The sequence below is a fragment of the Sus scrofa genome, chromosome 17 (genome assembly GCF_054392235.1).
Source record: "Sus scrofa isolate SSC_HxYL_T2T_F1_AM1 chromosome 17, Sscrofa_HxYL_maternal_Yorkshire_Landrace_v2.0, whole genome shotgun sequence".
In the NCBI taxonomy this organism is placed as follows: Eukaryota; Metazoa; Chordata; class Mammalia; order Artiodactyla; family Suidae; genus Sus; species Sus scrofa.
The window spans coordinates 44,643,782-44,659,450 of record NC_139399.1 but is presented as its reverse complement, the minus strand read 5'-3'; the positions used below and the strand labels follow the sequence as shown (position 1 = coordinate 44,659,450).

Sequence of the window (15,669 nt, the reverse complement as noted above, 5' to 3'; positions counted from 1 at the left end):
ACCAGGCATTAGAGACCAGTACCTGGAGATACATACCTTTGGCTTCTGTTCTTTTGTTTTTTAATAATTGATCCATGCCTTGCTTATGTGCCTTAACTCTGTGTTCTTTTTGCCTTAAGAAAGGAATTTATTATTCTCTGTTTAAGCTTCAACCTATTTTTGTTTGTTAGCCTTTAGCTTATCTTTGGAGCTATGGCTCCGTGCTGTCTTCTTCCAAAATAATAGCTTCTGGGGAGGTTTCTGTTTTTTCATATGATGATCTTAGATAATATTGGCATGCTTTATTTAGGCAGCAAATTATTTAGTTTTTACAATATAGTTTGTAGGCATTAGGAATTGATGATTATTATTACTTTATTGTATAAGTATAAAAATCTATCATAATGTTAGAAGTTAGATTGTTGCTATGTAGTAAATAGACATTTGTGTTAAAGGACAGTGAGGTGTACATGACATTTACAAGGTTGTTTGTGACCTGTATGTGCCTCTAGCTTTCTGCTTGTTTACTCTTTAATGGGTTTAGGGTATATTTTACACAGATCATGCCCCTTATTTAATGTATAGTTTTTGGAACATGTGCTTCTTAATCTTTACATTTAATCTGTAACTCTGGAAACATTTCAAGATATTGATCTTTTACTGCCGATGTAAGCTTAAATTTTTTCCTGTATAAGTTGCCACTGTTCACCGATAAATTTGAGACTGCTTGACCACTACTCGAGAGTGTGTGCGCCTCCGTTATTCCTGGGCCTGCCGCCCCTCCTCTTCGGGACATCCCCTGACCGCCGGGGCTGGTCCCCGGCAGAAGTGGAGTTCCTGTCATGGTGCAGCGGAAATGAATCCAACTAGGAATCATGAGGTTTCGGGTTCGATTCCTGGCCTCGCTCAGTGGGTTACGGATCCGGCATTGCATGCGGCTTGGATCCTGCGTTGCTGTGGCTGTGGCCTAGGCCAGCAGCCATAGCCCCAATTCGACCCCTAGCCTGGGATCCTACATATACCGCAGGTGCGGCCCTAAAAAGACAAAAAATAAATAAGTAAATAAATAAGAAAAATATTCAAGTGGAGGTAGGAACAGGGGTCTGTGGGAGTGCAAATAAGGGTCTTTCTGGCTGGTCCCCTTTACCCCTTTCCCCATTCTATGCCCTTGGGCATCATAGAAGGATCACCAGGAAAGGGAGGATGTATTCTTTAAATTCATCGTGTATTTGTTAAACAAGTATTTATTAAGCACATTTCTTGTGTCAAGCTTTGTGCTACGATACAGTGGTCAATAAGAGAATGTTGCTACCTGCGTGTCGTTACTCTGTGGAAATAGACAAATAAGTAAAAATAAAATTTAATGTCAAAGACAAAAACAGAGGATGTTCCCATCATGGTTCAGTGGATTAGGATCCCAACTAGTATCCATGAGGATGTGGATTCGATCCCTGGCCTCACCAGGTGGGTTAAGGATCAGGTGTTGCCCCAAACTGCAGCCCAGGTTGCAGATTCGGCTCTGATCTGGCATTGCTGTGGCTGTGGCCAGCAGCTGCAGCTCTGATTCGACCCTTAGCTTGGGGGTTACAGATGGCGAGGGTGCAGCCCTAAAAAGACAAAAGAAGAAAAAAAAAAAAAACAGAGTAAGGGAAAGAGAGATGGTACCAGAGGTGTGGGGATTGACATTTTACAGTGGATGGGTAGGACCGTAATGATGTGAGAGGTCCAGCCATGGGAATATCTGGGGGAACTGTCTTCCAGGGAGAGGGAATGGCAAGTGCAAAGGCCCTGAGAAGGAAATAAACTTTCTGGGCATAAGGCACAAGGAGCTTGGTCTGACTGGAGCTTTGTGGCTGAGAGGAAGAATAGTAGGGAATGAGGCCAAGAGGGGATGCAGAACCAGATATTTCAGGACTTTGCTGCCCGGGAAAAATTATGAGAATTTTAGAGAAAGACCAACAGAAGAATTTGCAGGATTTGGAACAGGAAAGTAGCCTGATATAATTACATTTTGAAAATACGCCTCTATCTTCTATGGGGAGAATGGATTATAGAATTAGGAGGCTGTCGGAATTCCCATCATGACTCAGCAGTTAATGATCCCAACTAGCATCCATGAGGATGTGTGTTCGACCCCTGGCCTTGCTCAGTGAGTTAAGGATCTGGCATTGCTGTGAGCCGTGGTGTAAGTCCCACTTGGCTCAGATCCGTCATTGCTGTGGCTGTGGTGTAGGTCAGTGGCTATAGCTCTGATTAGACCCCTAGCCTGGGAACCTCCACATGCCACTGATATGGCCCTAAAAAGACAAAAATTTTTTTAAAATTAAAAAAAAAAAAAAAGAATTAGGAGGCTGTCACAGATGAGAACTCAAGACAGATATCCACTGGAGGTGTGAAAAGATTCAAGGTATTCTTCTTTTCTTTTTCTCTTTCTTTCTTTCTTTCTTTCTTTCTTTCTTTCTTTTTTTTTTTTTTTTTGACTGCAGCATACAGTGGCTTGATGTGGGATCTCAGTTCCCAGACCAAGGACTAAAACCAGGCAGCAGTGGTGAAAGCGAGAATCCTAACCACTAGAACACATCTAAGATAGCATTAATCTTCAAAACCTAGTTTTGTCAGAGGATTGGCTATGGGGAATGCCAGAAAGGAAAGCGCCATTTATCACAATGGCTTCAAAAGTCCCTTCCAGAGTTCCTGTTGTGGCTCAGCAGGTTAAGGACCCGACATTGTCTCTGTGAGGATTTGGGTTTGATCGCTGGCCTCAAGCAGTGGGTTAAGGATGCAGGGTTGCCATATGCTGCATCGCAGGTCGCAGATGTGGCTCAGATCAGGTGTTGCTGAGGCTGTAGACAGGTAGCTGCAGCTCCGATTCTACTCCTGGTCCAGGGAACTTCCATATGCCACAGGTGTGGCCATAAAAAGGAAAAAAAAAAAGTCCCTTCATATCCAACCTGCCCCATTGCCTTCCTTTTTTTTTTTTTTTTTTTAATCTTTTTAGAGCCGCACAGCATATGGAAGTTCCCAGGCTAGGAGTCAAATCAGAACTACAGCTGCCAGCCTATGCTGCAGCAACAACAATGCTGGATACTTAATCCACTTAGTGAGGCCAGGGATCGAACCCACATCCTCACGGATCCTAGTCAGGATAGTCAACCAATGAGCCATGAAGGGAACTCCTGCCTTCCTTTTTTTGAGTAACAATCTCTCACAAATGCACAGCACTTCATGTGTATACACAAGCCATTTCTAGGTGCCTCTTCATAGGTATTGCTTATTTTTCTATTTTCTTACCCCCAAAAAATGCTTTTTTCCTTTTTTTTGTTTTGTTTTTTCCTTTTTTCCAGGACCATTCCTGCGGCATGTGGAGGTTCCCAGGCAGGGGTCAAATTGGAGCTACAGCTGCTGGCCTATGCCAGAGCCACAGCAATGCAGAATCTGAGCCTTGTCGGCTACCTATACCACAGCTCACGGCAATGCCGGATCCCTAACTCACTAAACAAGGCCAGAGATCGAACCCGCAACTTCATCGTTCCTAGTTGGATTCGTTAACCACTGAGCCATGATGGGAACTCCCCAAAAATGCTTTTTTTTCAAGCTTTTAAAGATTGAAGTAAGAACAAGGAGTATTACTGGGAACAAACAAGGACATTTCATAAAAATGAAAGGATCAAAAAAAAAAAAAAAATGAAAGGATCAGTTCACCAGGAAGACATAACAAACTTAAATGTGTGTGTACCTCATTATAGTTCTTCAAAATACATGAAGAAAAACTGATAAAACTGAAAGGAGGAGTTCCTGGGTGGCCTAGTGGTTAAGGATCTGGCATTGTCACTGTTGTGGCAAGGGTTCGATCTCTGGCCCAGGAACTTCTATACGCAAACATGTATAGCAAAATACACAAATTTCAAGCATACAGCTTGATGAATTGTTTCAGGCTTAACACCTTGTAACCACCACTCATATCAAGATGACACTCATTTTCTATTAGCCTAGAAGGCTCTATAATGTTCTGTTTCAGTCAACACTCCACCTAGAGGTCACCATTATTCCAACTTCTATCACTGTAGCTATATGATTGTATTTTATTTAACAGCTCTATTGAAATATGATTCCTATGTCATACACTTACATTTAAAGTGTACAATTAAAAAAAAAATAGAGCGTACAATTCAGTGGTTTCAGTATATCACAGAGTTGTGCAAGCAACACCAGAATCTAATTTTAGAACATTTTATTTTATTTTTTTCAGAGTCCACTGAGCCATTTTATTTGCACGTATGTATTACATTCCTAGAAAAAGAATCCAAGGATTTTCCCTCCTGTGTGTTTTCATCTTGCTTCTTCGTGGTGCATGATGCCAGCTGAGGTTGTCAATACAATGAACCCAAACTGACAGGATGGGAGCAGCTTATTCTGCCATTTTTCTAGATCTTTGAGTTGCCCATCAAACCTGGGGCTGATAACTCCACACTTATTTAGTCTGCCTGTGAGGTTCACAACAATTTTCCTAGCTCTAGGATCATCCATGATTTCAAATTTGCCAATGGGAGTTCCTGTGGTAGCACAGTGGAAAGGAATCCAACTAGGAACCATGAGGTTGCAGGTTCCATCCCTGGCCTCGATCAGTGGGTTGGGGATCCAGTGTTGCCGTGAGCTGTGGTGTAGGTAGCTGATGTGGCTGAGACTCCACTTTGCTGTAGCTGTGGTGTAGGCTGGCAACTGTAGCTCCAATTGGACCCTTAGGCTGGGAATCTCCATATGCCGAGGGTGTGGCCCTAAAAAAAAAAAAAAAAAAAAGGCAAAACAACAACAACAACAAATTTGCCAATGTAACCATGTTTCATCATCACAGTTAGAAACCTAACGATGACTTTGAAGCAGAGCCTAGTAAGAACCTGGCGTTTGCCTCTCTTTTCAGAATTGTTGATGCTCTCGAGGGCATCAGTCAGGACATTCATGTGTACCATTATGGGGGCACGGAAAGATGGTGGAAAGAGCTAGAACATTTTCATCAACCCAAAGAAAACCTCCAAACTTTTGTAAAAATATTTATTTTATATTGGAGTAAAAATTCCCATACTTAAGAGCAGTCACCCTCATCCTGTACTCTCCAGCTCTTATGATTGCTCTTTTAAAAAACAATTTTGGGAGTTCCCGTCGTGGCGCAGTGGTTAACGAATCCAACTAGGAACCATGAGGTTGCGGGTTCGGTCCCTGCCCTTGCTCAGTGGGTTAACGATCCGGCGTTGCCATGAGCTGTGGTGTAGGTTGCAGACGCGGCTCGGATCCCGTGTTGCTGTGGCTCTGGCGTAGGCTGGTGGCTACAGCTCCAATTAGACCCCTAGCCTGGGAACCTCCATATGCCGCGGGTGCGGCCCAAGAAATAGCAAAATGAGACAAAAAAAAAAAAATTTTTTTTGGGGGGGAGTTCCCATTCTTGCTCAGTGGGTTAAGAAGCCAGCTAGTATCCATGAGTGTTCAATCCCTGACCTCACTCAGCGGGTTAAGGGTCCGGCATGGCGGTGAGCTGGGGTGTAAGCCTGATGCTGCAGCTCCGATTCGACCTCCAGCTCGGAAATTTCCATGTGCCACAGATGCAGCCCTAAAAAGAAAAAAAAAAATTGGTGGGGGGAGTTCTCTTGTGGAGCAGTTGGTTAAAGACTCGGTGTTGTCGCTGCAATGGCTGGAATTGCTGTTGTGGCATGGATTCGATCCCTGGCCCAGGAACTTCTATATGCCAAGGGTGTAGACAGAAAAAAAAAAAAAAAGAATGAATTAAAAACCAATTGCAGGAGTTCCCGTCGTGGTGCAGTGGTTAACGAATCCGACTAGGAACCACGAGGTTGCGGGTTCGATCCCTGCCCTTGCTCAGTGGGTTGACGATCTGGCGTTGCCGTGAGCTGTGGTGTAGGTTGCAGACGTGGCTCGGATCCTGCGTTGCTGTGGCTCTGGCATAGGCTGGTGGCTACAGCTCCGATTGGACCCCTAGCCTGGGAACCTCCATATGCCGCGGGAGCGGCCCAAGAAATGGCAAAAAGACAAAAAAAAAAAAAACCAATTGCAAGTTCCCATGTGGCACAGCTGGTAAGGATCCTGAGTTGCTGTAGCTGTGGCACAGACTGCAACTGTGGTGTGGGATCAATCTCTGGCCTGGGAACCTCCCACATGCTGCAGTTGAGACAAAAAAAATAAAAATAAAAATCAACTTTTTGGAGTTCCCACTGTGGCTCAGCTGAAACGAATCTGACTAGCATCCATGAGGATGCAGGTTCAATCCCTGGCCTCACTCAGTGGGTTACAGGATTTGGTTGCTGTGAGTTGTGGTGTAGGTCGCAGACACAGCTCAGATCTGGCGTTGCTGTGGCTGTGGCATAGCCCAGGAGCTATAGCTCCTGATTTGACCCCTAGCCCGGGGAATCCCCAAATGTCGAGGGTGCGGCCCTAAAAAGACCAAAAAAAAAAAAAAAATTTGTTTCTTTAAATCAACTTTTTGAGTTGTACTTCATATACAAAGAACCATATCAATTCCAAGTGCCCCATTTGATGAATTTTTGGTTGTATATACCGTTGAAATCACCAGCACTATCAAGACAAAGAACACTTTCATCACCCTTATGTGCTTCTTCCTATTCCTTTGCAATCCATCCTTCCATCTGCACCTGGGCCCATGGAACTACTGGTCTGCTTTCTGTCATTATGCATTAGCTTACTTTTTCTTGAATTGCTTGTATATACACTCGTACAGCACGTACTCTCCTCTCTGGCTTCTTTCAGTTAGGATTATGATTTCGAGATTCATCTATGTTGTATCTATCAGTGGTTTGCCTTTTTTTTTTTTTTTTAAGGTCGTACCTGCAGCATATGGAAGTTCCCAGGTGAGAGGTCAAATCGGAGCTGCAGCTGCAGGCCTGTGACATAGCCACAGCAGCTCGTGATCTGAGCTGCATCTGTGACCCATGCTGCAGCTTGCAACAACACTGGATCCTTAAGCAACTGAGTGAGGCCAGGGATCAAACCCACATCCTCATGGATGCTAGTCAGGTCAGGTTCCTAACCCACTGAGCCACAATGGGAACTCCTGGTTTGCCTTTCTTTTTATTGCCATTGTTTGAGAAACACCATGTTTTACTGTTTTTTTGCTTGTTTTTTGTTTTTCTTTTTTGGCCACACCCATGGCATATGGAAGTTCCTCTGGTCAGAGATGGAATCTGAGCTGTGGCTGCAACTTGCGCCATAGCTCTGGCAATGCCAGATCCTTGACCCACTACACCACAGCGGGAAATCCCTCTACTGGTTTTTTGTTTGTTTGTCTTTTTGCCTTTTCTAGAGCCACTCCCGTGGCATATGGAGGTTCCCAGGTTAGGGGTCTAATCGGAGCTATAGCTGTGGGCGGGCCTACACCACAGCCACAGCAATGCCAGATCCAAGCCTCATCTGGGACCACAACTCACGGCAATGCCGGATCCTTGACCCACTGAGTGAGGCCAGGGATCGAACCGGCAACCTCATGGTTCCTAGTTGGATTCGTTAACCACTGCACCACGACAGGAACTCCAGCCTCTACCGGTTTTTAAAATAAAACTTTCGGAGTTCCCGTCGTGGCGCAGTAGTGAACGAATCCGACTAGGAACCATGAGGTTGCCGGTTCGATCCCTGGCCTCGCTCAGTGGGTCAAGGATCCGGCGTTGCTGTGAGCTGTGGTATAGGTCACAGATGTGGCTCGGATCCTGAGTTGCAGTGGCTGTGGTGTAGGCCAGTAGCTACAGCTCTGATTGGACCTCTAACCTGGGAACTTCCATATGCTGTGGGTGTGGCCCTAGAAAAGACAAAAATGACAAATAAAAAACAAAATAAAACTTTCTTGCTGAAGACATTGGGAAGGCCTGGCTTTAAACGTAGGTTTCTCAAGTTCTGTTGGCTTTCAAACGTAGAGATAATAAATCAGTCTCCACAGGCTCACCACCTTTTCTTTTTCTTTATCATCCTTGTTTAGTCCATGGTGGAGTGTGTGTGTGTGTGTGTGTGTGTCGAAGGTGGGGAGAGAGGCCCTCTTGAAACACGTCAGACCCATAAAGCATCAGCCAGTATCCTGTGGTTACTAAGGCCCACAGGGTCAGGTACACTAACATTGAAGAGTCAGACAGAGACAGGGCCAGGTGCCTTAGGAACTGAATTTGAGCTCAGCTTACGGCAGCTCCATTTTCCAGCCAGGAGAACTGAAACTCAGAAAGGTTAAGGGACTTAGCGTCCAGTTTGCCAGAGTGAGAAGCTTAGTCTCAAGTGACAGAATTGAATTCTGACATTCTTTGCACAACCGTCTTAAGGAATCATAGACTCAGTAGACATAAGGAAATTGCAGGGGACCCTGGCTGCTTCTTTTCCAAACCAAATGGATTGTTTTTCTTTAGTGACAGAAGAGGATTAAGATGGGTGGCAGGGAGAAGTGCTCGCTGCCTGCCATCTGCCCTGGCCATGCCCTTCCGCTAATGTAGGATAAACACAAAGCCTGGCAGATGACAGTCAGTGCAGGGAAGCGATTTAAAGGTATATGATCTTTGTTGGGTAAACAGGAGCCTGAAATGCTTATTGAACTTTAGAAAGCCTGTCTGTGCACCATAGAAATATTTGGCATGACTGGGACTTTTCTAATAAGCAAGGCTTTTCTTCCACAGGAGGCTGAAGAGCCCAAGAGCCCCCAGAGGGAGAGATGAACAAACTGAATTAAACTATTAAAATTCATCATTGTTTATGATTGAGAGGAATGTAAGCAAACTCATGTTGAAGGATTTGTGTACCTTTTAACAAGATCAGGAAGAAAAGGAAAACCACTCAGTTCTTAACACTGAAAAATATATTGTTCTCACCATTTTGCTGTATGGCCTTCTCAACTTTTTTCTGTTCATGGGTATATTTACATAATTGAGACCATACCGTTAATGCATTTCTGCAGCCTGCCTATTTCTGCTATTACATACATCACCAATTTTTCATGTCACTAAAAATTATTCATAAACATCACTTTAGGAGTTCCCGTCGTGGCACAGTGGTTAACGAATCCGACTAGAAACCATGAGGTTGCGGGTTCGGTCCCTGCCCTTGCTCAGTGGGTTAACGATCCGGCGTTGCCATGAGCTGTGGTGTAGGTTGCAGATGTGGCTCGGATCTTCGTTGCTGTGGCTCTGGCGTAGGCCGGTGGCTACAGCTCCGATTAGACCCCTAGCCTGGGAACCTCCATATGCCGAGGGAGCAGCCCAAGAAATAGCAAAAAGACAAAAACAAAAAAACCAAAAAAAACCCCATAAACATCACTTTAATGGAAGATCTTATAATAGTCTACTTTTGGTAAACTCCAATGTGAATAGTGATTAGGGATTCTTCTTTTTATTTTTTCTATTACGAATTATGCCTTACTGGAGTTCCTGCTGTGGTGCAGTGGGTTAAGAATGTCACTGCATTGGCTTTGGTAGCTGTGGAGACTTGGGTTCAATCCCCAGCCTAGCGCAGTGGGTTAAAGGATCCATCATTGCCACAGTTGTGGCTTGGGTCACAGCTATGGCTTGGATTCAATCCCTGGCCCAGGAATTTCATATGCCACAGGTGTGGCCATTAAAAAAAAAAAAAAAAAAAAGCCTTATTGAACACTGAACACCACCGTGCATGAGTCTTTTCCTTTTTTTTTTTTTTTTTTTTTTTTTGGCTGCACCCATGCGGCATGCCAAATTTCCTGGGCCAGGGATCAAACCTGTGCTACAGCAGTGACAATGCTGGATCTCCAACCCACTAGGCCACTTTTCTGCTTCTTTATTTTCCAATTTTCTGATTCTTAGAGTAGGTTTTTCAGAATAGAATTGTTGGGTCAAATAATAAAAACAGTCTCAGTTTTACCAGATCATTTTTCGACCAGTAATGGCTGAGCATGCTCATCTCCTAACATTGAGTATTAAGATTATTTTACAACATTTCTAAATTTGTAGATGAAAATATGGTAGATGGCTAATGGCCAATATCACTCCCTGATGGGTAAGTAAATTCACAAGACTCAGAAGTGCCCAATAGGAAAAGTGAAAGCCATGCCAAAGTAGTGTACCTCCTGCCCTGCAGGCAAGGAGACAGAGGCTTGCTCAGCTCCACTGTCAAGGCCAATCACCATCCCATTGACTTCACCAATAAATGCGATTCCACGCCTTCCTCCTCACACTCACTTCTACTGTCCAGATGAAATTCTCATCACCTCCTTACTTATTTATTTTGGTCTCTTTTTAGACATTATATTATGAAATATGTCATGCTTGCTGGAACGCACACTGCATTTTGCATATTGCAACATTCTCCTAATTAGCTCCCCTGCCCCTAAGGTTCTCCTTTCCCTAGTGTCCTTTGAGTTGGAAGATCTGACCACAGGTCACCTCTTATTTAGTTTCCCTACCCACTCTCTAGCATCCTTTATATCCTCACTGGCTGCTCATTAACTGCCAGAAACTAGTCAACTTATCATGGTATTCAAGGCTGTGAACAATTATTTATACGAGCATTATTTACAAAAGCCCAAACCAGTAAGTTCCCAAGTGTCTGTCAACAGAAGGATAAACTGAGCTATGTTCGTACAATGGAATCCTGCATAGCAAGGGCAATAAATAAACTATTGCTATAAAGACAGCAGAGATAGATCTTGCCTAATGTTGGGTGAAAGAAGCCAGACACAAAAGAGTATATACTGTGTGATTCCATGTATATATAAAATCCCAAGAAAGAGTTCTCTGGTGGCTTAGCAAGTTAAGGATCCAGGGTTGTCACTGTTATGGCTTGGTCTACTGTGTGGCACAGGTTCATTCCCTGGCCCAGGAACTTCTGCATGCCGCAAGCATGGCAAAAAAAAAAAAAAAAAAAAAAAAAAAAATCCAAGAATAAGTAAAACCAATCTATATTGTTAGAAGTTAGGACAGTGGTGACTCTTGGGGTAGGGAGGGTCAGTGACTGAGTTGGCAATCCCAGAAGAAAGCTTCTTGGGTGGTGACACTCTGATTCTTGGTCTGGATGATCACAGTCACACGGGTATGCTCAGCTTGGGGAAATTCACCTTTACGATTTATTTGTGCTCTGTATGTTTTTCCTCAATTAAAAATTAAAAACAAAACCAAAAAATAACAAACATCTCTAAGACTCCTCAACATGCTTAAAATAACATGCAGACTTCCAACTAGAGCCTATAAAGTCCTACCTTGTGTGCCCCACTTCCTCTCACGTCTTCTCCTGTGCCATCCACAAAGCTTTTCAGACCTTCCAATCACACTCTCTTTCAGCTGGTTCAGGCTTGGGTGGAGGGTGGTGGGCTGGGTTGCTGCTTGGAGACCCTGGGAAGGGATGTCCAGCCTGAGGCTAGGGAATGCAAATAAAGTGTTTTCAGTGACAAATCCAGAGATTTAGAGCCTCCTCTGAGAATGTGTAAAAGGTTTCATCTATTGAGAGCTGCCCACTCACAGAGCAGAGGGTCTCAGACATCCTGCCTATGCGATGGAATCCCCTGGGGCACTCAGAATTCCACTCCTATAAGAGGGTGAGGAGGGATAAATTGGGAGTAGGGGCATAACAGATGAACACCACCGTATATAAAATAGATAAACAAGGATTTGCTATATAGCACGGGGAACTATATTCAATATCTTGTAATAAACTTGTAATGAAAAGGAATTGAAAAAAGGATAAATATATATACATACATATACATACATATATATTTGGTTATACATATACATATATATTTGGTTATACACATATATGTATAACCAAATCATTTTGCTGCACACCTGAAACTAACACAATATTGTAAATCAACTATACTTCAATTTAAAAAAAAAAAAAAAAGGAGTTCCCGTCGTAGCTCAGTGGTTAATGAATCTGACTAGGAACCATGAGGTTGCGTGTTCGATCCTTGGCCTTGCTCAGTGGGTCAAGGGTCTGGCGTTGCCGTGAGCCTTGGTGTAGGTCGCAGACACGGCTTGGATCCCACGTGGCTGTGGCTCTGGTGTAGGCCAGTGGCTACAGCTCCAATTAGACCCCTAGCCTGGGAACCTCCATATGCCGCGGGAGCGGCCCCAGGAAAAGACAAAAAAATAAAAAAAATAAAGATTTTGGTCTCCAACAGCTCCCTGACTTTCAGTTCTGACAGTCAGAATTGGTGATACAATGGAGTTCCCGTTGTGGCGCAGTGGTGAACGAATCCGACTAGGAACCATGAGGTTGCAGGTTCGATCCCTGCCCTTGCTCAGTGGGTTAACGATCCAGCATTGCCGTGAGCTGTGGTGTAGTTTGCAGATGCGGCTCGGATCCCGCGTTGCTGTGGCTCTGGCGTAGGCCGGTGGCTACAGCTCCGATTCGACCCCTGGCCTGGGAACCTCCATATGCCGCGGGTGCGGCCCAAGAAATAGCAACAACAACAAAAATAAAATAAAATAAAAATAAAATATGATGTAGTCCCCTCCAATTAAAAAAAAAAAAAAAAAAAAGAATTGGTGATACAAGAGACACGCTTTAAGACTGTTACTAATTTCGGGCAAATCCTTGCCTCCACCTCACTTCCCCAACTGCAGAGTCAGGCGATAACAGTACTCTCCTTAGGGCTATGGATATTAGGTGAAATAACCGTATTAGATGCTTAGTGTGGTTCCTAGCACAGAGCCTATTCTTCCCTCTTTTCTTTATTGAGCACCCACCATGTGCCAAGCACGTCCTGAGAATTAGAGATACCAGCAGTGAAAAAGACAGACAAATCCCTGCCCTATGAAGCTGCTGTTCTTTTTTTTTTTTTGGCTGCTCTGTGCATATAGAGCTCTCAGGCCAGGGATTGGATCAGAGTCTGGACCTAAGCTGAAGTTGTGGCAAGGCCGCATCCTTAACCCACTGTGCCAGGCTGGGGATTTAACCCGAGTCCCATTACTCCCAAGACATTGCCAATCCCGTTGCGCCACAGCAGGAGCTGTGAAGCCGCTGTGTTTTTTTTTTTTTTTTTGGACTGTGTGCTGCTGCATGGGGAAGTTCCTGGGTCAAGGATGGAACTCACACCACAGCCTTGACCAGAACAGCTGCAGCAACAATGCAGGATCCTTAACCTTCGGCACCACAGGAGAACTCCGAAGTCGTTATTCTTATGTAGCGATGCTGACAATGACTGACGGTGGGCAAGTAAATAAATAGACACTGTGATAGGTGCGCTGAAAAAAAAAGACAAAGGGGGGGGCGGGGGGCAGTGTGAGAGTTGTTTTATATGAGGTAACAAAGAAAGTCTTCTTCAAATAGGGTTTTTATCTTCCTGAGATCTGAGAAGGTAAGAGAGCTGCCATAAGCAAAGAGTGCTCTGGGTGGAGGGTAGCACGAGCAAAGGCTCTGAGGCAGGAGCGTGCATGGCACAAAAGAGACATCACTCAGTATGTGGCTGGGTACTGGGACTAGGGCCAGATAAGTGGGCCCAGTAGGCCACAGTAAAGAAGTAGAGTTTGTTCTGAGTGGATTTCAGAGCCACCAGACAGTTTTGCACAAAGCGATTTGATCTTCATGCCTGTGGCATGAGGAGTATACTGGGGAAGGCAAAGATAGGAAGCTGCCAGAGACCCTGGTGGCTCAGACCTGAGTGCTGGCAAGCCGTGGGGATGGTGAGAAGGGGTTGGATTTGAGATATTTTGAAGCCTGTACCTTTGTAGGGTACGGGAAAGAGAAGGGTCAATGTTGACTCGAAGTTTTAGGTGGAACAGCTGGAAAGATGGGGCAGTCGTCCCCTAGGATAGAGACAGCTGCGGATGAGCAGACATATCATGGGGGCAAAAGTGAGCTCAGGTTTAGGAATGTTAATTTTGGAATGCCAATAGACAATCACATGGAGATATACATATTTTGCTGCGGCTGTTAAACTCCAGGGGTGAGGGGAGACAACAGTGGATGCACCTAGTTGGAAGCAGTCTGAATGTGCTATTTATGCCTTTCAGTCTCTGGTATAGCTGAGCCTTGGCATTGAGAGGTTGCTAACCTTCCCCTCCCCTCCACTCTGGGCCTCCCATCTGGCGCACCTTCCCCAGGTGTCAGCTGTGCTGGAAACTCTTCAGGCTCAGATATGTTCTGTGACCCTAAACCACCTCTGGGAGACGGTGAGGACAGAAAATCCGGTGCCTCTCCTTCCTCATCCACATCCGGGCCCACGGAGGCTCAGGCTGGTGGCTGGGACAGAGCTGGGTGCAGCTGTTTGCTTTACTGCAAGGACAACTGCGCCCACCCCCTCGGTGCTCCAGGGCACAGCTCCACACCTGTTCTCCACCCTCCTGCCCAGGTGCAGAGAACAAAAGAACACCCACTCACCCTGGCCATTACCTTGATGGGGGTGGGGAGATACTGCTGAAGGAAGAGCCCTATTAGGGAAAGGAAGAAAAGCTCAGGGGATTAGAGGGTTTGCGTCAGAGTCTAATACCACTTTCTTTGATAAAGGGGATGTTTGATATCTGGGGTGCTCAGGACGACAGCCGCTAGAACATGTGGCTATCGAGCACTTAAAATGTGGATAAACCTCCAATTTATTTTTATTTTTATTTTTTTAGGGCCACACGTGCAGCATATGGAAGTTCCCAGGCTAGGGGTCAGATTGGAGCTGCAGCTGCCCACCTACGCCACCAGCCATAGCAACACCGGATCTGAGCGGCATCTACGCTGCAGCTTGCAGCAAAGTGGGATGCTTAACCCACTGTGTGAGGTCAGGGATCCAACCCGCATCCTCGCAGACACTATGTCGGGTTCTTAACCCGCTGAGCCACAACAGAAACTGCTCCAATTTAATTAATTGTAGTTAATTTTAATTTAAATAACCACACATGCCTAGTGGCTAATTTAAGGGATGGGACAGGTTTTAACAGTTGGCTCCGGAGGGCATGAGGATGATAATAGGTTTAAGCAATAACAACTGTCATCTGTTGGGCACATGCTCTGTGCCAGGTACATTGCAAGCGTCTCCTTTTTTGCTCCCCACAACCACTGAATAGGAAAGGTGTTCATGTACCCAATTTGCAGATGAGGGAAAATTTGAGTGGTGAAAGTCCTTGAAAGAGGAAGTGTTGAAGGCTGAAAGGGACATCCAAAATCACCTTTCAAAACTCCTCACAGAGAAACTAAACCCGAGGACCCTGCTGGCTTTGCAGGAGTCTAGTCTCTACAAATGAATGCGGTGTGCAAATTGCTAAAGGAATGCAAATCAGTCTACGATTTGGGGGACAAAAGCTCAGACCCTCTGGTCACACCCCGACTCTTTCTAGGCTGCGGGCAGGTGGGGGTTGAGGCTGAGTGACAGGGAGGGACCTGGGAGGAGGGAGTGTTGAGTGGGGGTGGGGCGGGCCAGCTGCTGTCGGGGACCCAGGACATCAGCTGGCTGGCGGGCCGGCAGCCTCAGACAATGGGCGGGGGGCCTGGTCAGAACCCTCCTCTCTGCACACTCAGCTCTCTCCCCCAACCCCGCCAGCTGCCGGGGCAACTTCTCGGTCTCAGAAGAGGTCTACAGGGAGCAGGAGGGCCTGGGAGGCCAGTGGAGGATGCCAGGGAGGTGCATCTCCAGTGACCTAGGGTGCGTGGAGGCGGGGTGGAGGACAGGGGAGGTTAGGAGCTTCTGTGGAGGTCTCCTGGGTGCCAGACTTTGTGCGGTGGGATTTGCATACATCCTTC

General features: G+C 45.5%; 1 protein-coding gene and 1 long non-coding RNA gene across 3 annotated transcripts in view; one reads left to right on the top strand and one right to left on the bottom strand.

Annotated features, from left to right (window-relative positions):
- LOC146395264 (uncharacterized) overlaps window positions 1–15,669 on the top strand; it is a 624,884-nt gene that overhangs the window by 496,309 nt on the left and 112,906 nt on the right. The window lies entirely within an intron of this gene.
- On the bottom strand, window positions 4,235–4,946 carry LOC100514137 (small ribosomal subunit protein uS8-like). 2 transcript variants are annotated; one of them, XM_013985244.3, is made up of 2 exons: window positions 4,805–4,946; window positions 4,235–4,532 (listed from the first exon to the last, which is right to left on the bottom strand). In XM_013985244.3, the coding sequence occupies exons 1-2, from the start codon at window positions 4,944–4,946 to the stop codon at window positions 4,309–4,311; spliced, it is 366 nt and encodes a 121-aa protein (XP_013840698.1). In that variant the 3' UTR covers window positions 4,235–4,308. The 2 variants fall into 2 exon arrangements, with proteins under 2 accessions (XP_013840698.1, XP_084860403.1); XM_085004277.1 differs by having other exon boundaries at window positions 4,814–4,946.

Bases quoted from the DNA above. Each gene is read 5' to 3' on its own strand.
- LOC100514137 (XM_013985244.3), bottom strand. From the start codon at position 4,946: ATGGTACACATGAATGTCCTGACTGATGCCCTCGAGAGCATCAACAAT. The intron at 4,533-4,804 runs GCAAATTTGTTG...GTGCTACCACAG, and splicing joins GATGAAACATGGTTACATTG to GAACTCCCATTGGCAAATTT.